Raw genomic sequence first — 21,939 nt, forward strand, 5'->3', positions numbered from 1 at the left:
TTCTAACTTTTAAAAATGTTTATTTTTGAATTATACAACTAAATATGTGCTCGTTGCAAAAATCAAAGGCAGACATTTTTTTTAACAGTAATTCAATTAACTAAATGCAGACATGTTTAAAGCAAAAGTGAAAATTCTTTCTCTACCTTTCCTTTTCCAAAGTGCATTTCTCAAGAGGTGACTTCTATTAAATGTATTCTTTTCAGAGTTTTTCTATGTACAAATAAGTATATGTGAAGTGTGTGTGTGTGTGAGTGAGAGATAGAGAGCACATTGGGCATGCTCATTTTAAATTATACGTATAATTCTGCAGCTCACTTACATCACTCAGTAATTTACCAGGTTGTTTCTTCATTATTTACTTCACAATTTTTACCTCTTGGACTCCCATACTCTATTTTATTATGATGACATATTTAAGATAGGTGAATAAGTATATAAAAAATAGAATTTGCATCAGCTCTATCAACTTGTGACTACTCACCTTTACTAAGGTTTTAATATTATGCTGTTTACTTCAGCCACTTTTTTTTTTAAAGATTTTATTTATTTATTTAACAGAGAGAGAGAGAGAGAGAGATCACAAGTAGGCAGAGAGGCAGGAAGGGAAGCAGGCTCCCTGCTGAGCAGATAGCCCAAAGCGGGGCTCGATCCCAGGACCCTGGGATCATGACCTGAGCCGAAGGCAGAGGTTTTAACCCACTGAGCCACCCAGGTGCCCCTACTTCAGATACTTTTTTTTTTTTTTAATTTTTTATTTTTTATAAACATATATTTTTATCCCCAGGGGTACAGGTCTGTGAATCACCAGGTTTACACACTTCACAGCATACTCCTTCTTCCCCAAATGTTTTAGCTCTTTCTTTCTCCAGAGATAACCAGTTTTCCCCTAATGGCTTTTATATTTTTATTACATATGTATGACTTCATAAATAACATGTAGTTTCATTTTCATGTATTGAAATTTTATATGCATAGTTCTTGATTTACTGTTATAAGTTAGTTATCACAACAGTAGCATAAAGAAGTATATAATATGAAAAAGAGGGGAGCCTGGGTGGCTCAGTGGGTTAAAGCCTCTGCCTTTGGCTCAGGTCATGATCCCAGGGTCCTGGGATCGAGCCCCGCATCGGGCTCTCTCTGCTCAGAAGAGGAGCCTGCTTCCTCCTCTCCCTCTGCCTGCTTCTCTGCCTACTTGTGATCTCTGTCTGTCAAATAAATGAATAAAATAAAAAAAAGAAAGAAAAAGAGTTTCCCTTTCTTTACCCTTTCCACTTACTAGAAATAACAGCCCCTGTTACGCATCTTTGCTATAGTTTCATAATTATTTTATGCCTATCAAGTCTAGATTTTATTTATTTATTTATTATTTTTAAAAGAAAGCTCTAGACCCAACATGGGTCTTGAACTCATGATCTCAAGATCAAGAGTTATATGCTCTACTGACTGAAACAGCCAGGCAACCCTTATATTTATTTTTTATAGATGACCTAATATTATACCTTTTTGGACCTTACAGTTTTTCACTTATTAACTTACCTTTTCATATCTGAGCATATAGACAAATTTCAATGTTTAATAGGTGCATAGTACTTCACTGATAGATGTGCCATAACTTATTTATTTATGGAATGGATCAATTCCAGATTTGATGGACATTTAGATTATTTCCATTTTCTAATTATAAAAATTCTTCTGTAAATAGCCCATATATTTCTGTGTACTTGTGAGGTTATCTTTATGGCTTATATTAAATGGAAAAAAATGATATGGATACAAAACTACACAAGTGTTCTATTTTTGTACCAGTATCTTGGGTGCTTCTTGTATTTAAATTGTGTGGTGGGATGAAGAAAATGTTAATTTGTAAATCATGAAACATGAGTTTCCAATCCTGACTTCATAACCAACTGTGTCTTTGGACAAATGATTTAATAAGTCTCGGATTCAAGTCTGTCATATTAAAAGTGCAAGATTTCACCCACAAGGTCACTAGGGTCCATTCTAAGTAAGGAATATTTATAAACTGTGATTGAAATCTCATTACAATTCTTATCACTGCATTTGTAGCAACCCTAAGACTTAGGACAGTTATACTTTAACAAGTACAATTTCATGATAGATAATAGTACCCTGAACAAAGGTAAGTCAGAATTGAAAACCCAGTGATAAATAGTTTTTTTGTATGTGTGCAAAGAATAAAGAGCTGAAAAATACTTACTGGTGGAAAAAGTCAGGAAAACTTGACCTTTATTTTCATGTTTAAAATATTTCTAAAAATAATCAAAATTTGAGTTGTATGGGGCCCCTGACATTTCTAACAAAGATGCTTTTGTTGAACTCGGTTAAATCACATATACTTGGAGAATCACACATAGGAGAAAATTAGCTTGATTTCTGGGACAGTTAATCTAATCTCCAGTCCAGAACTTTTGAATTGTGTAGCTGCTACCCCCTGCTGGTGGGCAGAGGTGAATTCCAGCCACGATATTTAGCATTTTTTGGATTTATAAAGAACAAATTATAGCATTAAAGATGGACAGAAACAATCATTCATTTAATAGAAAAAAAAAGTATGGTGTTCTTACTACATTCCAAAAACTGTGATGGATACTGTGTAAATACAAACATGTTTCTTGCCTTTGTACCTATTAACAGATGAATGCAACGTGATAAGAATTAAAAACTAAGTATAAATAATGCTGTGGGAGTGTAGAGCTGGGTTTGGGGAAGTCGAGAAAGACTCCTTAGATAAACTGATATATAAATTACATCTGAAGACATTTTACCAGGGAATGAATGGGAAGGACATTTCAGTCTGTGCAAATATGTTCAACATGAACAAAAATGGTGTGTTTGGAAAATTACAGCAAAGTGATTAAGCTAGAGACGACACTGGGAGCAAGAAGAAGATGGTGTGAGACAAGTGGCTCTATGTGAGCCTGAAAAGAAGGTTGGGGCAAGATTATTAAGAATCATCTAGCTAAGAAAATTAGACTTTATCGTACAGCCGGTAGAAAGTTTGTAAGATGACTTTCTTTCGTTGTTGGCTAATTGAATTTATTAGTTTTTTCTTTTTCTTTTTTTCTATTAACATATAATGTATTATTTTACTTCAGGGGTACAGGTCTATGAATCATCAGTCTTACATAATTCAGAGCACTTACCAGAGCACATACCCTCCCCAATGTCCATTACCCAGCCACCCTCTCCCTCCACACCCACCCAGCAACCCTTAGTTTGTTTCCTGAGTTTAAGAGTCTCTTCTGGTTTGTCTCCCTCCCGATCTTAGATTGTTTCATTTTTCCCCCCATGACCCCCTGCCCTATCTCTCAGATTTCTCATTATCAGAGAGATCAAATGATAATTGTCTTTCTCTGATTGACTTATTTCGCTTAGCATAATACCCTCTAGTTCCATCCATGTCATTGCAAATGGCAAGATTTTGGTTTTTTTTGATGGCTGCATAGTATTCCATACATGCCACTACACACACACACACACAGGAATACACTAAAAATTATTCTTTATCCATTCATTTGTTGATGGGCATCTAGGTTCTTTCCATAGTTTGGCTGTTGTGGCCATTGCTGCTATAAGCATTCAGGCGCACATGTCCTTTCAGATCACTACATTTGTATCTTTAGGGTAAATACCCAGTAGTGCAATTGCTGGGTTGTAGGGTAGCTCTATTTTCAAATTTTTGAGGAACTTTCATACTATTTTCCAGATTGGCTGCACCAGCTTACATTCCCACCAACAAGGTAGGAGGGTTCCCCTTTCTCTGCATCATTGCCAACACCTGTCATTTCCTGACTTCCTCATTTTAGCCATTCTGGCTGGTGTGAGGTGGTAGTAAGATGACTCTTCAAAAAAGCAGAGTAAAATATACACAATAATCTTAGTATATGATCTAATTATCAGAAACATTCTTGGTCTTTCTTCATTACTTTTTCTTAACCTGTGGGTCAAGTAGGTCAAGATGTACTACTAGTATTGAAATCAGTTTTGTGGATTGAGAACAATAATATAAAATAGAACAGAAGAGATCACAATAAAAATTATAAACTGCCATCATGTTTAATAGAATTATCATTTTAGGAAAACTTTGTTTCAAGTACATATGTGTGCATTGGGTTCTAATATAAAATGTGTTTCTACTGTGGGTAAATTTCACTCAGATGTGAAATTTAAGAAACAAAACAAATGAACAAGGGGAAAAAAGAGAGAGAGAGGCAAACCCAGAAACAAAATCTGAACTATAGAGAACGAACTGATGGTTACTAAGGGGTGTGTGTGTGTGTGTGTGTGTGTGTGCTCGCACGTGCGCGATGGGTGAAGTAGGTGATGGGGAGTAAAGAGTACACCTGCTGTGATGAGCATCAGGTGAGGTATGGAGATGTTGATTCACTATAACATACACCTGAAACTAATATTACATGGTATGTTAACTACACTGGAATTAGAAAAAAGTACCCAGTGAAGTCCAAGAGGAGGTATTATTTGAGCACATATGTGAACACATCAAATTGACAAGCTAGAGGAAAATGTTCAAGATAGAAGGTTTAATGCATGTAAAGGTGTGAAGAATATGATGAACATGGACAATTTTGGAACCAGAAGTAGTTTAGGATTACTGAAATTTTAAGTGAAAGTTTACTGACTTTTTTTTAAATCATGTATCTTTTCCTATGGCCTTCTCATGGCCATATATTTTTTTATATTTTATATATAAATATATCATATATAAATATATATTTAGGTACCAACATATATTTATATATGTTTATATAAAACATATAAATCTTGGGGCGCCTGGGTGGCTCAGAGGGTTAGGCCACTGCCTTTGGCTCAGGTCATGATCCCAGGGTCCTGGGATCAAGCCCCGCATCAGGCTCTCTGCTCCATGGGAAGCCTGCTTCCTCCTCTCTCTCTGTCTGCCTCTCTGCCTACTATTTGTGATCTGTCTGTCAAATAAATAAATAAATCTTGAAAAAAATATATAAATCTTATATAACATTTATATTATAGATAATATATAATATATCAATATAAATAATACATATTACTATATCATATATAAATTTAAATATAAATTACATATAATATATAAAATATATATACTATAAATATATATTTATATATAATTTTATTATATATTTTAGATTTTATGTAAATAATATATAATAAATTAGATATAAACATAAATTACATAAATAATAGATATATAATATGTATTATGTAAATAATATATGTGTCATATATTATATATGTATTATATTATATATTATATATAACATAATATGTATTATATATTATCTATTTTAAAGATTTTATTTATTTATTTATTTATTTGACACAGAGAGAGAGAGACAGCAGGACAGGGAACAAAACACAAGCAGGGACAGTAGCAGGGACAGTAGGAGAGGGAGAGGGAGAGGGAGAAGAGAAGCAAGCTTCCCCCTAAGTGGGGCGCCCCACACCACTGGATCCCAGGACAATGGGATCATGACCTGAGCCAAAGGCAGACACTTAACCCACTGAGCCACCTAGGCATCCCATATTATATATATATATATATTAATATATATTTTCTACTGATAGGTGTTCATGTTGTTTTGCATTACTCACTATTATAAACAATGCTGTAATAAATACTGTACCTACTTTATTGTGCACATAAGAATATCTCTAGGGTCACCTAGGTGGTTTAGTTGGTTTAGAGTTTGACTCTTGATTTCTGCTCAGGTCAGGATCTCAGATGGTGAGCTGGAGCCAGGTGTCTGGCTCCCTTCTCAGGGTGAAATTTGGTTGAGATTCTCTTTCCCTCTTTCTCTGTCCCTCCTTTCCCATGCTTGCCTGGGCTCTCTCTTTCTTCCTCTCTCAAAATAAATAAGTAAAATCTAAAAAAAAAAAAAGTCTCATACCTATTAGTGGTTTTACTAAATTTAAAGTTATATAGGATATTTTGATCAACTCTGCTAAATTTCCCTTCAAAATGTTTTATCAACGTACATTCACGGTACTAGTGTATGAGAGTAGCTGGTTTCCCACATCCTTGCCAGGGATATATATATCATAAGTCCTTTTGAGGGTGCTTGGGTGGCTCAGTCGGTTAAAGGACTGTCTTCGGCTTGGGTCATGATCCCGGTTCTGGGATGGAGTCCCACATTGGGCTCCTGGCTCCACGGGGAGTCTGCTTCTCCCTCTGACCTTCTCCCCTCTCATGCTCTCACTCAAGGGATAAATAGAGTCTTTAAAAAAAAAGTCTTTTTGAATTTTAAGATTATCACTTTGTCAGGTAGGCTATTATTAATGACAGGTTTTCAACCAGTCAGTATAATGAAGGGGCAAAGACTGCTACTATTTTAGACAGACTTCAGATCATAACTTGGTTTTGACACCTGCTATCCCTGCTAATTAAATCGGTTCAAAGTGATAGTGTTGTGGCAAGTTTACATGTGAAGAGTACAGAGAACATATTTATGGAAAGAGTTCAACAGGATTTATCATTACAATAGGATTTGGAGCAAACAGTGAGCATTAAGTAATAGCTCACTAGTTTTTGCTAATTTATCAGTAATTGAGTTGGTCCCATTTAAGAGTTTGAGGTTATTTTCCAAAAAGATAACCAGAATGTACACTGAAAGTGTGGCAAACTATTTCAACAGGTGTTGTTCCGTGAAATCCGAGATTAAACGGCAACAATCAGGCTGGGCATTTTTAACATTTAGACGCCGGAGGATTAAAAATCCACCATGACTATGAGTCATGTATTTACGTAGGTACCCGGTTTGGGATTACCAACAAGTAATTACCCTTTTTCTACCGGGAAACTGGTTAAAAAGTGGTTCTCGTCAGAAAAAAATTCTCCCAGTTTTCAACATGGTCCTCTTCCTCCCCAAGTACTGCAGGACCCTTCCAGCCCCAAGATGGCGCTTTCCCTAATCACCTTTGGGAATCGAGATTTCCATAACGTGGGTCACGCACTGGAAAGGCCGGTTTGCCATTACCCAAGATGGCGAACTGCGCAGCTTCACGGTTTCCAGGTTTCAATATGGCTACCCCAGCCGGTACCTCCGGAGGTTAATCTCAGGAACCCAACTAAAATCGCGCGGGAAGCAGCGTAAGCGGAAGTTGCGCACAGCCCACCTCCCCCGCCCCCAACAGTTCGTCCCCATTCCATACACCCCGCCCCCGGTGGCGCGGAGTGCAGAGCCAAGATGGCGGCTGAGTTGGAGTACGAGTCTGTTCTGTGTGTGAAGCCCGACGTTAGCGTCTACCGGATTCCTCCCCGGGCCTCCAACCGCGGTTACAGGTATTAACCCCGAGGCACTGCAGCACACGCATACCGGGTCGGGGATGACAGTTTCTTCCTCAGGTAGCACGCTGGACGTCCCTTGCCACTGCCACCTCTGGGTTGTCACCTTGTTAGCCTGCTCACCTGGGTTGTTATGGCCCAGCCCTCCTGTTCTTTCCCCACTGTGGAATGCCATCCTGGTTTCCTCCGCTTTTAGAAAAATTACCGTCTGCATCTTCACACCCCTCCTCCCTTGGGCCCCTCTGGGTTACCCATCTGCTCCACATCATCCACATCCAATCGTCCCTGCTCCATTGCCAGTCACCTTTAGTTCTTTCCTGCGTCCTTCAGTTTGTCACCCTTGTCGAAACCCCCTCCCGTCCTCCCTCATACCCATTACCAGTACCCGGTACGCTTTTGTGGATAGTCATTGTTGGCCATTCTGTAGGTGATACAGTTTATCTTCTGTGCAGTTGTCAGTCTTGCTACCAAATACCATCCACCATTTGGTTTTCCTTTTCAGTTCTTTGGCTAGTGGGCAAAGGTTAGGATTATAGGTTTTCCATTGGTTGTCCATTCTGTTTCTTTTCAGTACGTTTTCTTGATGATTACATAGTATTTTCTATTTTCCTCCCCCCTCCCCCCTTTACCTCTGCCATAGCTTTTTCTCTCCAGAGTTAATGGAGCATTTTCTCTGTAGTGCTAACTAACCACCTTGTAATCCGATAACAGGTTCTGAGGATGCTGTAGGAAGTCATGAGGTCATGCAGTGGAAAGAGTTAACATGTTAACTGGATTACATGCTAAGAAATATGAGTATGACTTCTGACAACTTAACAGCTGTATGATTTGAGACAAATCTCTTAGCTTTTCCAAGCTTTAGTTTTCTCATCTGTGAAATAGGGGAAAAAATTAATGATAATAAAATCTGCTCTGGTTATGTACCTCACAGAAGTTTTTGGAGGGTTAAATGAAATAATACAATGTGAAAGAATTTAGGAAACAGTAAAGCAGCATGTAAATAGATAGGATGCTGTTCTTATTGTTCTCTGATCCACATCACCATCATGATTTTTCTCTTGGCATTTATTATTACTTTGACTGTTGTGCTCCTCCTCTGCCCTTTATTTTGCCTCTTTACCAGAGAGGCATTCATCATCAGTTCATCATCAGTTCATCATCACTCAGTATCTTTGTGCTTGCTGACCTGTGCATTAGACCCTGTGGGTTGTACCTTTTGGCAAAGAGGTAGTCCTAATTCCAGTCTTTCAATCAGACTTCAAATTGACCATAATAGGAATCTACATGCTTTCTGATGGTAATTACAGGTAGTAATATGTGTGACTCAGCTGAGGGATATCTTCTTTGGGAAGCTCCCCTTTACCTTTTCATTCTGGCTTTAGTATGTTTTCTGCATGCTTCCACAACACCTATGCTTATCTCTGTCATAGTGAGTGCTCTTACTTCTGTATTGTAATTGATTGATCAATCTGTTTTGCCAGACTAGCTATGAACAACTTTTTTCTTTTCTAACTTCTTTTCTAATTTTATAGTACCAGGGTCTACTATAGTGTCTGACACATAGTGGGCACTCTAAATGTGGAAGAAATTAGTAGGTTATACTTAATTGCATAAGTTGGCATTGATTGAACTGCTAAATAAGGTGGAATAGCCCAACTTAATAGTTAAGACTTCCTGGAGGATAGGATATACCATAAAGTGGGCTTCTCTTCTTTTTCTTCTGCTTTATGATTTTTTTTTTTTTTTTTTAAAGATTTTATTTATTTATTTGACAGAGAGAAATCACAAGTAGATGGATAGGCAGGCAGAGAGAGAGAGAGAGAGGGGGAAGCAGGCTCCCTGCCCCGCTGAGCAGAGAGCCCGATGCGGGACTCGATCCCAGGACCCTGAGATCATGACCTGAGCCGAAGGCAGCGGCTTAACCCACTGAGCCACCCAGGCGCCCCCTGCTTTATGATTTTTTAAAGGCCTTCCTTCTCTCACCCATCTGCATTCTCTACCTTCACTTCCTAGTTTATCCAGAGCCTTTTATCCTTATGTCCATTAACAGCAGTGAGGCATCAAAACAGTTTCTTAATTTTCCTCTTTTACTTGTTATCTATGTTTTCCTGCTTATTATTGACATTTGTAATCCTCCAAAAGGTATTTTATCATTATCCACTCTTACTATAATGAATGAAGAGAGCTGCATTAAGTTTGCAACGAGATTCCCATTTATTTGCTTTTGGCAAGGCACTTAACTCTCTCTCTCTTTTTTTTTTTTTTTAATTTTACTTGTTTTAGAGAGAGAGAACAAGAGAGCACACAAGGAGTGCCTGGTTGGCTCAGTCGTTGAGTATCTACCTTCCACTCAGGTCATGATCCCAGGGTCCTAGGATTGAGCCCCTCATTGCAATACATCGGGCTCCCTGCTCAGCGGGAGGCCTGCTTCTCCCTCTCCCTCTTCCTCGTGTTCCCTCTGTAGCTGTCTCTCTCTGTTGAATAAATAAATAAAATCTTAAAAAAAAAAAAAAGAGTGTACAAGCATGGGGAGCAGCAGAGGGAGAGGCAGAGGCAGACTCCCCACTGAGCAGGGAGCCTGACATGGGGCTTGATCCTAGGATTCTGGGATCATGACCTGAGCCAAAGGCAGACGCTTAACTGACTGAGCCAACCCAGGCGCCCGACACTTAACTCTTTTGAACTGTGGTTTCCTCATTTGTAAAAATGGATATACTACTTATACCTTGCAGTATCCTCTCACTTAATTTTCGTAAGAGTGAGCATAATGCCTGGCATGTAATAGATGCTTGATAAACATTACTTTTATGTCTTTTTCTCTGCCTAATCTTGTTTACAGAACGCATTTTCCATTATAAGCATGACTTCTTTAGGCTGCCATTAAAGGAAAAACTGGGCTTTTTAGGAGGCAGGAGTCACTTGGTTTGTGTGACTAAGATCACCTAGAGTGAGCTGTTGCTTTTCAGGCTTTCACTGATAGTTTCAGTCTACGAGAAACTTATAAATGATGAAGAAATAGTATCCCAACTTATAAAAATTTTTATATTTATCACTACCCTCCTCCTCAGCTAAATCAATAGTAAGCTTAATAGTCTGTTTTAAGGTAATAAGAACAACGCTGGACTTTGAAGTTAGGCATTATATACTTACTGTTGTTACTGTTCTTCACCTAGAGAGACAGAGATAATAGGCTTTTCATGCCTGTTCCATATGATTGCTGTAAGGATTTATTACCGAGGCGAATGAAAGTATTTGAAGTCAGTTCAGAAGACCAGTGAAACCAAGAGTTCCTCAGGCTAGGTCTTGGGAGTGGGAAAGGAACTAAGGCTCAGGGCTGAAGGAGACTGCTGCTGGGCATATCCATTCACTTATTGAGAATTTGTTGAATATTGGCCACTAGACACGCAAGATAAATAAGACAAGGAACTTGTCCCAAGAAACACATCTGGTAGGCTTGTTCTAAACACAGTATACTGTGTTTAGCTCATAGAGGCATAATAGAAGAAGTAATGACCATATTAAAAAAAATTAAAATACAGGGACCTTTAGAGCATTGCATTCTGGATCAGATTGAAGTACTTGAGCGTCTTTGAGGCAGGGCATCAAGAGAGGTGGACATGACAAAGATTTGTCTTATAAATCCTGTTCAAAACCTGTGCTTTCTCTTTTCCATCTTTTGCTTGCCATCTTGTTAAACTTATTATTGTTTAGATATACTTATTGTTACCTTTCTAACTTGTGAGTGTTTGTCTTCGGGTTCCTAAGGGATGAGTTTGTTTGTTTTGTTTTTAAGATAATATTTTTAAGTAATCTCTGCACCAACGTGGGCCTTGAACTCACAGCCTCGAGATCGAGAGTCACTTGCTCTACTGACTGAGCCAGCCAGCTGCCCAAGGATAAGTTATTAATAACTTTTACTTTGCCCTCTCTTTTCCACAAAATCACAAGGCACTGCTTTGTAAAATTAGTCATATTTAAATGTCTTAGATTTCATTCAAATTTATTTATCATCATACAGATTATAAGTATTCAGTATTTGTAATGTTTCCATGGACATCGGTATGTTTAGCCCACATGTCTTTCCTAAACTCCAGACTCATATTCAAATGCCTTCTCTGTATCTTTGCTTGAAAATCTGTTTGCTATCTTAAACTCTACATATTCAAAACTGAACTCCTGATCTTTCTTCCCAGACGTTGCTCTACCTGTAGTCTATCTCCGTTATTGGCATCTCCGTTGCTCAGGCTAAAATCTTTAGAGTCATCCTGACTTTTCTCTTTCCTTCTACCTCACATTAAATCCATTAGAAAATCCTTCTTCTTTGCTTTAAATATATCCAAAATGTAGCCACTTCTGCTGCCCCATCTTCCTAGTCACCATTATGACTCCTAGATTACTGCAGTAGTCTCTTAACTAATCCCCATGCTTCGTCACTTACATTGCTTCTACACACAACAAAGTAATCCTTTTTTTTTTAAATTTTTATTTATTGGGGCACCTGGGTGGCTCAGTGGGTTAAGCCGCTGCCTTTGGCTCAGGACATGATCTCAGGGTCCTGGGGTCGAGTCCCGCATCGGGCTCTCTGCTCAGCAGGGAGCCTGCTTCCCCTCTCTCTCTCTGTCTGCCTCTCCGTCTACTTGTGATTTCTCTCTATCAAATAAATAAAATCTTTAAAAAAAAAAAAAAATTATTTATTTATTTATTTATTTATTTATTATTATTTTTTTTTTCAAAGTAATCCTTTTAAAATAAAAGGAAGATTGGGGTGCCGAGGTGGCTCAGTAGGTTAAGCATCTAACTCTTGATTTTGGCTCCGGTTGTGGTCATCTCAGGGTCATGAGATTGCGCCATGTGTCTGGCTCCACATTTCAGTGGGAAGTCTCTGCTTGAGATTTTTCTTCTTCCCTTCACCTCTCTCTCAAGTAAGTTAAGTCTTTTAAAAAAACAGCTATTTTCTTAAAACAAATAAAATAAAAGGAAGATCATGATCATGTATCACCTCTGCTTAAAACCTGTAATGGCTTCTTCACTCAGAGTGAATGCCAAAGTTCTAACAAGGCCTATAAAATTTGGCCCTCTGTTACCTCTCCCACTTCATCTCTTAATTTATTTTATTCTTACTGTAGCAGCTTCCTTTTTTTGAGGGCAGACATTCCAGACACACTCCCATCTCAGCACCTGTTGACTAATTGTTCTAGTCCAGGAATTGCCCCCTTCCTCCAATATCTGCATGGGTAACTTTCTTGCTTCCTTCACATTTTTGCTCACTTTTCGCTTTGTTAATAAGGTCTCCCCAACCACCTTCTTGAATGTTACAACCTGTTTATTCTCCCACTACCCTCCCAGTTTCCCTTTTCTGCCTCTGCATTTTCTTTTTTACTGTAGCACTTACCATCTTCTGAGATATTATTTATATTGCTTATTTTTTATGTTTTCTTTTATTACTTGTATTCTGTTATATTGTAAACATCATGAGGGTAGAAGTCTTTGTTTTGTTCATTCAGTGTTGTATCCCAAGTGCTCAGAATAGTGCCTGTGACTTAATACACACTCTGTAAATATTGGTTGAATTCAGTGAAAGATGATGATACATTTAGGGATTTGGGAAGGGTTCTATTACCAATATGATTTATTTAGTAGACTTTGTTGTTACCTGATTGGTAAAATACTGTTATATAAATTATTATCTGCAGTAGGGAAATGGTATTATTATGAGAATTTTTAAAAATTGCTTGTATTTGTACTTTATATGTTTTATTGATGCTTATTGGATAATCCTTACATAGTAAGGACTTGTTTGCTGTGGGCTATATGTATAATGAGACATCTATGTAGAGGGGTCATGAGTTATTCTTATTGATTATTTAATAGGTAGAAAGAATAAGCTCAGGACAGCAAAATAGAGCGGTGACAAATGATTTGTGTAGGTTTTTAGTAATTAAAGACATGGACCTGAGACTTCCTATTTTCCTATTCTAGGGCATCTGACTGGAAATTAGACCAGCCTGATTGGACTGGTCGCCTCCGAATCACTTCAAAAGGAAAGATCGCTTACATCAAACTTGAGGATAAAGTTTCAGGTAATCTGTGCTGGTGACTCTCTGACGTATTAAGAGTATTGGTTTGCTGCATTTATAAGTACATTTAAGTTGGGGATTGGAATGGAAATATTTGTTAACTGGAGTTTTAGATTTTTGCTTCCTTTGCCCAAAGAAGTCTTTTTCTTACCTGTCAGGGGAGCTCTTTGCTCAGGCACCAGTAGAACAATATCCTGGTATTGCTGTGGAGACAGTGACAGATTCCAGCCGCTACTTTGTAATCCGGATCCAGGATGGTACTGGTAAGGAATCTGGTATTTTGAATGGGATGATAGTAGGAAAATAGGTAATGCACTTCAATGAAAGTGTGTCCTAATTGCATTTATCTTTCTTTAGTTTACTAAATTTGTCCTCTCCTTTCTTCATAGTTAACTCTAGTTGCTAAAAGCAAGGACAAGGATTAGCATGTTATTAGTAATAGATATGAACACAAGTTCAAGACACTGTGATTTATAGGTAGATGTAAATCAATCAAAGTGTCTAACTAACCAAAGAATTAACATATATTGCCCATTCACTCATTGTTAGTGGTGGGTTTTGGTGGGACTGTCTTAAATCATCTATGTTAGGGCAGTCATTCTCTGTCTTTTCTCTGTAGTCTCTATCAGAGGTTGTCCTAACTTTTTGTTAGGATGCAGTTAGATTTTGTCCTCAACTGTGGTTACTTAATTCTGCTGATGTATTGTGAAAGCAGCCGTATAATGTGTAAACAAATTGGTGTAGCTGTGTTCAAGTAAAATGTTACTTATAAAGACAAGTGATGGCAGCATTTGGCCCTTGGGCTATATGTAGATTGTGGACCCCTGGGCTGTGAGAAAGTGTTTCATGTTCCGGACTTTTCACTGGGTGGAATTTTCCCCAAGGGGTACTTCCTATTGAGAATATTCCTGTCTTTTTCACAGGGCGTAGTGCTTTCATTGGCATTGGGTTCACAGATCGGGGTGATGCCTTTGACTTTAATGTCTCCTTGCAAGATCACTTCAAGTGAGTGAAATTTGACCTTTAGTTACCTGGTTAAAAGGTTTTGGATGTGCTCCTTTTCAGTTGAATGGACACTCTTTTACCTTCTGATTTCTGTTTTTGGTAAACTAGTGCATTATGAATTGGAATCTTTCCATTTGCTTACATTATCTTTGTATTTGCTCTATCCTTTCCTTAAAACCTGGAACATGTTTTTGGTCCCTTGTATGGTATTTTGAGATGCTTTTGCTTATGTCTCTGGGGACTTGTGCTTTTAAGTGGCTAAGGGAGGCATATAATAATAGCAGGACTGTATGGGAGATAGTGGGGAGTTGTGGGGCAGTTTTGTTACTTTGTGTAGCTGACATGTTTTATGTCTGTTTCAACATTTCTTCTGCCTGCCTGGTTTTGGCACAGCTGTGGTGGGTAGCATCATGCACACCATCTCCTCCCTACTTCAAGGGCAGGCATAGGCACAACTCTGCTTTTCTGCCTCAGAACTCTGAAACTGTGGAAGTCCACTCACTTGGCACAGGAATGCAGCCTGGAAGGACTGAGGAATTAACACTCCCTCCCAGGGGCAGCGCTCAACCATGGAGGATGGGAATTGGCAGCTAAATGCTGTCCTTGGAGGGACAAGTTAAACATGTATTCTGTGTGGCTCCTCAGTGCCACTGAACGCTGTTGCCCTCTTTCGTGGCTTTTCTTCCTTTCCTTCTTCATTCTTCATATTCCCTCACTCTGCTTTCTAGAATCCTGTCTCCTATAAGTTAGTTACACTCAGGTTTGTGTGCCGGACTCTCAGGTAATCTCAGATTAACATAATTTACTCTTTTAGGTGGGTAAAGCAGGAATCTGAGATATCCAAAGAATCTCAGGACATGGATAATCGTCCCAAGTTGGATCTGGGCTTCAAGGAAGGACAGACCATCAAATTGAGTATTGGGGTGAGTATGCTTTCTTTCCCCTACTCCCTGTATTTCTGTAATAAGCTTGTGACTTTTTCTTCTCTGTTTTCTCTATGTAGAACATTACAACTAAGAAAGGAGGTGCTTCTAAGCCCAAGACTACAGGGGCTGGGGGCCTAAGCTTGCTCCCACCCCCACCTGGAGGCAAAGTCACTATTCCCCCACCGTCCTCCGTTGCCATCAGCAATCATGTCACTCCACCACCCATTCCAAAATCTAACCATGGAGGTAGTGATGCAGGTAAATCTCTTCATAACTTTGAGAAATCATCATATCTTAGGTTTTGATTGGGTAGCATCTGTTGGTCAAGGAGTATCTTGATGTTTTTGCTGTTAAATGGCACTTGGTACTGACACGGTGATTCTGGCAGCCTCTAATAAGGAATTAAAGCTTTTCCAGTGAACCGAGAGTCATGATATTTGGCAGGTTCTTTGTTGGAAAATGAGTAGATTTAGTGACTGTTTTCTTCATTATACCTTGGTGAGATGCTAATAGGTCTGAGAGTCAGATGGAGTAAGATTTTGGTCATAGCTCTGCTATTTTATATCTGAATGTGTTTAGTAACATTATTTACATTTTTGAGTCTCAGTATTCTTTTTTGCTTCTTAAAGATTTTATTTGAGGGGTGCTTGGGTGGCTCAGTTGGTTAAGCATCTGCCTTCAGCTTGGGTCATGATCCCAGGTACTGGGATCGAGCCCTGCATCTGGCTCTCTGCTCAGCAGGGAGCCTGTGTCTCCCTCTCCCTTTGCCTCCTGCTCCCCCGACTTGGTGCTTGTGTGCTCTCTTCTCTCTCTGTGTCAAATAAATAAATATTAAAAAAAAAAACAAAAAAACTTATTTGAGAGAGACCGTGTACATGGGGGGAAGGGGCAGAGTAAGAGGGAGAAGCAGACTTCCTGTTGAGCAAGGAGCCCAATGTAGGGCTCAGTCCCAGCACCCCGGGATGATGACATGAGCTGAAGCCAGATGCTTAACTGACTGAGCTACCCAGGCATCCTGTCTCAATATCCTTAACTGCAAAAGGGAGACTTAGAATTACCCCAGGATTATAAAGGAGAAATGATGTGACACCACCTAACATAGTCCTTTGAAAATTGCAGCCATTCAGTAAATGTTATTTTTTTTATCTTTCGTTTCTTCCCAAAGGTATTTGGGAGAAAATTAGACAGCATCTGGGTGTATGAATACATTTTCACTCTTCCGTATTATCTGAGGGGAAAAAGAGTAGATGGAGTTTTTCCATTTCAAGAATGGGAACATTAGGGGCGCCTGGGTAGCTCAGTGGGTTAAGCCTCTGCCTTCGGCTCAGGTCATGATCTCAGGGTCCTGGAATTGAGCCCCGCATCAGGCTCTCTGTTCAGCCTGATTCCCCCTCCCCCCTCTGCCTACTTGCGATCTCTCTCAAATAAATAAATAAAAATCTTTAAAAATAAATAAATAAATAAGTAAATGTCAACTCTTCTCCAATAAAAAGAATAGGAACATTAGAACTCGGGAAGCAATTTTCCAAAGATTAGAGAAGCAGGTATTAGAATCTGTAGTTTTAACTTATTGAATTACAGGATGTAGAGCATTCATATCATTGATTGCTAGGAGTAAGCTTCTTTTGAAATTTTGACGTAAAAATGGTTATAACCTACATCTTTTCATAAGTGTCTCCAGAAGGCACTGGGTATAATGTCTAAAGTTTACTTTAAATTTTTTTGAATTATGCTATTTATTTTAAGATAATCATAGGTTCACATGCAGTTATGAAAAACAACACAAAGAAATCCTGTGTACCCTTTACTCAGTTCCCCTAAATGGTAACATTTGCAAAATCAAAGTCAGATACCACCAGGAAGTTGACATTGATACTATTTACTGATCTTATTTAGATTTCATCAGATTTACGTGTTCTCATTTGTGTGTATATGTGTGTTTTTAGTTCTACGCACTTTTATTTTGGGTAGGTTCCTGGATCCATCACCATGGTTAGGATACAGACAAGCTCCATCCGTACAAGGATCCCTCATGTCATCCGTTTATAACTGCATCTGCCTCCTGTGTCCTGCCTCACACCCCCTCACTAACCCTAGGCAATCACTAATTTCTTTTCTCTCTCTATAATTTTGTCACTTCTGTGAATGTTATGTAAGTGGAGTCATAGAGGACATAACTTTTGGGGATTGGCTTTTTCCACTCAGTATACTTCCCTTGAGATTCATCCAAGTTGTGTCTGTCAGTAGTTTCTCTGTTGTTGGGTAGTAGTTCATGGTATGGAAGTACTACAGTATGTTTAACCTTCACCCATGGAAAGACATCTGGGTTGTCTTCTGTTTTTGACTATTACAGATTAAGCTGCAGTGAACATTTGTGTGTAGATTTGTGTGAGCATAAGTTTTTATTACTAAGATTTTTATTATGTTTTCCCTTTTCTTTCTCTTCTCTTTACTGTGTATTCAGATATCCTTTTAGATTTGGATTCTCCTGCTCCTGTCACGACACCAGCATCAGCTCTAGTTTCTGCAAACAATGACCTGTGGGGAGACTTTAGCACTGCATCCAGGTATGAACCTCATGAAACCACCATACTCTCAGTCAGAGGATATGTTACAGTTAAACGAAGTCTTGATCTGGGAAAGCAGGGCATTTGCAGGTCATAGAGTCTTCGGCAGGAATTCTAGGTAAAGTAGTAGGGAAGTGTGGGGGTTGGTGGGGTAAGAGTTGTAGGATGATGTTTGATGTGGGATATCTCAAGACTTGATAAGTAGAATTTCCGCGAGGTGTAGTTTCAGAAAGTCTGGGCAGCAGTTTCTTGGAAGCTGTTACATGAAGAATGGAGTAGCTATCCTAATTCCTTTGGCTTTCTCTCTCTTCTCCTGTCTTACAGCTCTGTTCCAAACCAGGCACCACAGCCATCCAACTGGGTCCAGTTCTGAATAGCATTGGCAGGACATTAAGGACAGACTTGAAGAAAAAAAAAATGAACTTGAGGGCACCAATCTGTGAGGGAAGCTAGGAACTCCTACTGTCCCCAGAATCAAAATTACTGGACAATCTTTTTCATAGCTTCTCCATTGCTGGTTTATGTCACTCCCCTATGTTGTTACTTACTGTACAGCCAAGAAAGTATCCCTTCTCTCCTGTTCACGATTAAGGCAGGGGAATAATGGGTCTCACCATACTTGTGGCTGACTATGCAGGGCTCAGAAGGCCAGGTCTCTTTGCGGAGGGGGGACAAAATCTACCATCTGTAAAATTTTCCTCCCATCTTTTCAATTCTTCCTTCTTTCCGAATCATCTCATGACCCTGTGTGCCCTATTTAGCAATTTCAGGAGAGACAGAAATTTGAAATTTCCTTTTCCATTAACCTAAGACCCTAACAGTGGACTGACTGACCTCAGTGTTTACAAATTGAGTTTTGATAGGGATAGGTGTGAAGAAAGAACTGTTTGTGAGTCAGTGTTATATATGCTCCTTCAGGCTTATTCTGTTCAGTGAACACCCAGTGCCAGGTGCAGCTCCGTCACCCTCTCATGTGTTTACATGTTTCTTCCTATGCTCAGAGGGTCTCGCTGGTGGCACTTTCACTGTTCTTTGTTTGCTGAATAGTGCAACATCTTTGATCAGTGGGTGTCTCTTGGATGAAGGAGGTTCGAGGGGCCATGTTTCCCAAGTTACGTTGTAGAGAAGCGTTTACTTTCTTGCAGCTCCATCTAGTTGCTGCATTTGAAGTGTGGCATTACTTTGTATTTGCCCCATTATTTGACCTGAAGTTGAAGGGTTTAGAGTTTTTAACCGGATATGTAGAGCAGAGGGGTTGAAAGCATGTAGCTCTCTTTCAGGACCCATATTGCCTTGCTGCCTGGGTATCTGGCCCCTTCCCATAAACATTTATTTTTCAGTCCATCTAGCTTTTCTGTAGAAAGCTGCTATTACCTACATCACCATCTATGAAGGAAGTCAGAGAGTCCACGGTGCAGGCTGTGATAGGTTTGCCCGAGTGATGGCCTTGATAAACCTGGGGTATCTCAGAAGCAAGTTACTCTCCCTCCACTTTCCCTTCCCTCTACCCCACCATTCCTTTTATGATGCTGTGAAGAGAGTTCCCTTTCTTGGATGAACGGGCACTATCTATTTTGTTAACTGGCAGTTTTGAGGATGAAATGGGAGGATGTCATTTCTTCCCTTAGCACTTCTTTGGATGTGTACACTCTGGCCGAAGGGAGTCTTATATTTATTTTCAAAATATATTCTCTCTCCTACATTTCCTTCCTGACTCTTTTTAGCTTTGGGTCCATTTTTTTTCATTGCCTCCTGTTCCAGGCAGCTCTATTCTTACAGAGCCATGGCAGGACATTTTAAAATTCCAATAGAAAACACTAAATGGGAAGTTATATAGAATCACTAGTGACTAACTACTGGGAACCTATTTTCTCAATCTTCCTCCATGTTGTGTTCTTTGTATTCTCAAGATGATAATATATTATGTATTTGAATTGCTGAAAAATTGAAAAATGAAATTTAAAATATATGTATATAAAGCATATGCTGTATTGGTGCAATAATGGTAATTAAAATTGTGGAAAAAGATAGTGTCTCCTTTATCTTTTAATTTGTCTATTTCAGTGCCTTTTTAATTTAACTGACCCAGTATAAATGAGCCAGTAGGTAATAAACAGATATTTTATATCTATTACTCTTTTCAAGAGGTAGATTCAGGTTAAGTTCTGCCTTTTTAAATTCAGGTTAGACTTCTGCCCTAATGGTTCAAAACCCACAGAGCACTCCTTGTAGAGATCATATGAATTATTTGCTGGAATAGTTCATTTCCTTTGCTTCAGATTATCATCATGGTCTAGGCCACCTCTCACATTGGAGAACCATAAGCAGCATAAATGAGGGGGAATCAGTGTATGAGATGGAACCAAAGTCAAGGCCATAGACTGGAAGTCAGAAGGATCTTGGGAGTTCTCATTCAGTGATTCTCACAGAAGGTGAATCAAAATGACATATGTGTTTACTTTTTTTTTTTTTTTTTTTTTTAATAAAGTAACATGCTTCTCCCTCCAGAGGTTCTGCTGCAGCTCCTCCATTTGCTTTCCTAGAGTAGGTCCTGGATGGCTCTCCTAACCATTGCCTTTGTTATCATTACTGAGGTGGTGAGGCACTGTCATTGATAGAAGTGTATCCTAAATCTCAGGTTTTATTTGGGGAAAAATGTGGACAATCAGTGTTTTTTTTTTTTTTTTTTTTTTAAGCTCATTCCCTTCAGTTATACATTTGTATCTACCTTCACAGTTGTGTATGAACTTTTATTACTCCACTTCCTCCATTCTGATGACCTTCTAGGCTGTTGGCTTGCCTCTAGCTTTCTTTTCCTCCAGCTCCAGTTCAACTTACCTGTTACCACCAGCATCATCTTCCTCTCTGAGCCCTGCTGATGCCCTTTCTTCCCCAGCTCATTGTCTTTAATGATTTTCCTTTGTGTATGGAATAAAGTCCATAGTACCATTTCATCCTCAACTCTGTTTTCCCTTCCACCCCCAGTATGCTCCTGGAACTAGGGGACTGGTCATTCTTCAGATGCCATTAGCAAGCACCATGAGCACTGAACGTTTGCTAAAATTCCCTCTGCCTAGAATACCTTTCTGTCTGTTGAAATCCTTTGCATTTCATAAAGCTCATGTAAATGCTACTTCATGAAATGTCACCTATCCTCCCAGTCTGAAAAATGATCTCCCTTGCTTTGTTTGGGTTGCTGTTGAAATTCTTACTGGTTTGTAAACTCTTTGAATACAATGACCATGTCTTCATTTTTAAATGCTTTACCGTACTTCCCATATACCTTTTTATGTAGTTGATACACATTAAATACTTGTTAAATTAACAGTGATTTCAGTGAAGAAGGACTAGAAATCTGTAAATTGGGTGTTTTGCTTCTTTTACTTATTCTCAGGGTTGTTCCGTGCTACATGACATAAGTATTTCTTCTCGCTTTGTCATAGTTGGAGAAAATCTCATTTATGTGCTCCAGAGTCCGCCAGTATTAGGAATCGGAAAACAGTGATGAAGAAAAATTTTACTTTGGTACTTTGCCTATGACCTGAGAGAAGAAAAACAATACTGTAAAGCACAGCTGTGGGTAGGTTTGGTAGCTTACTGTCTCATTGTGATTATTATAACTGTCTAAGATTACATTGCACTTTGGCTCTGTTTTAGTTATTTTCTAGCTTCTAAAAAATCCATTTCTGTTATTGCCTCTTAACTGTACATGAAGGGAATACATAATGGTTTGTGACTAGGGGACTCCTATTCAGGAGCTCCCCATCAATCACATATTCTTTAGAGAAGGAAAGGGCAAATGAAGAGCTTTATCTTTACTTCCAGGTCCCTTAAGCCTGGAGGATATATGTAGCCTTATGATTGTTTTCACAGAAATTTTATGGCTTAACATTTATTTCAGATTTTGCAATAGTTATTTTCAGGCCCCTTTTGAAAGATAAGGTACAGGGGTAGTAGGTTTTTTAAAAAGCTCTGCTATAGGGATGCCTGGGTGGCTCAGTTGTTAAGTGTCTGCCTTTGGTTCAGGTCATGATCTCATGTGA

The 21,939-nt window shown here is 38.9% G+C and overlaps 2 protein-coding genes across 2 annotated transcripts in view; both read left to right on the forward strand.

The window, feature by feature from the left end:
• The first annotated feature begins 7,183 nt into the window (after nt 1–7,183).
• On the forward strand, nt 7,184–19,924 carry NECAP1 (NECAP endocytosis associated 1). The gene is made up of 8 exons (XM_059403624.1): nt 7,184–7,318; nt 13,301–13,401; nt 13,557–13,661; nt 14,322–14,403; nt 15,218–15,326; nt 15,407–15,587; nt 17,794–17,896; nt 18,221–19,924. Exons 1-8 carry the CDS (start codon nt 7,224–7,226, stop codon nt 18,267–18,269), a joined length of 825 nt encoding a protein of 274 aa, XP_059259607.1. The 5' UTR covers nt 7,184–7,223; the 3' UTR covers nt 18,270–19,924.
• A 254-nt stretch (nt 19,925–20,178) lies between these two features.
• Nucleotides 20,179–21,939, forward strand: part of LOC132019884 (C-type lectin domain family 4 member D-like) — a 79,516-nt gene continuing 77,755 nt past the window's right edge. The window contains exons 1-2 of the mRNA XM_059403625.1: nt 20,179–20,328; nt 21,340–21,476. The gene's annotated coding sequence lies outside the window, so the exon portion shown is untranslated. The remainder of the gene's footprint in view (nt 20,329–21,339; nt 21,477–21,939) is intronic.

Source organism: Mustela nigripes, chromosome 6 (genome assembly GCF_022355385.1).
Source record: "Mustela nigripes isolate SB6536 chromosome 6, MUSNIG.SB6536, whole genome shotgun sequence".
Lineage (NCBI taxonomy): Eukaryota > Metazoa > Chordata > Mammalia > Carnivora > Mustelidae > Mustela > Mustela nigripes.

Coding starts and splice junctions, on each gene's coding strand:
- NECAP1 (XM_059403624.1), top strand. CDS start 7,224: ATGGCGGCTGAGTTGGAGTACGAGTCTGTTCTGTGTGTGAAGCCCGAC. Junction 14,404..15,217: donor TCCTTGCAAGATCACTTCAA/GTGAGTGAAATT, acceptor TTACTCTTTTAG/GTGGGTAAAGCAGGAATCTG. Junction 17,897..18,220: donor GACTTTAGCACTGCATCCAG/GTATGAACCTCA, acceptor CCTGTCTTACAG/CTCTGTTCCAAACCAGGCAC.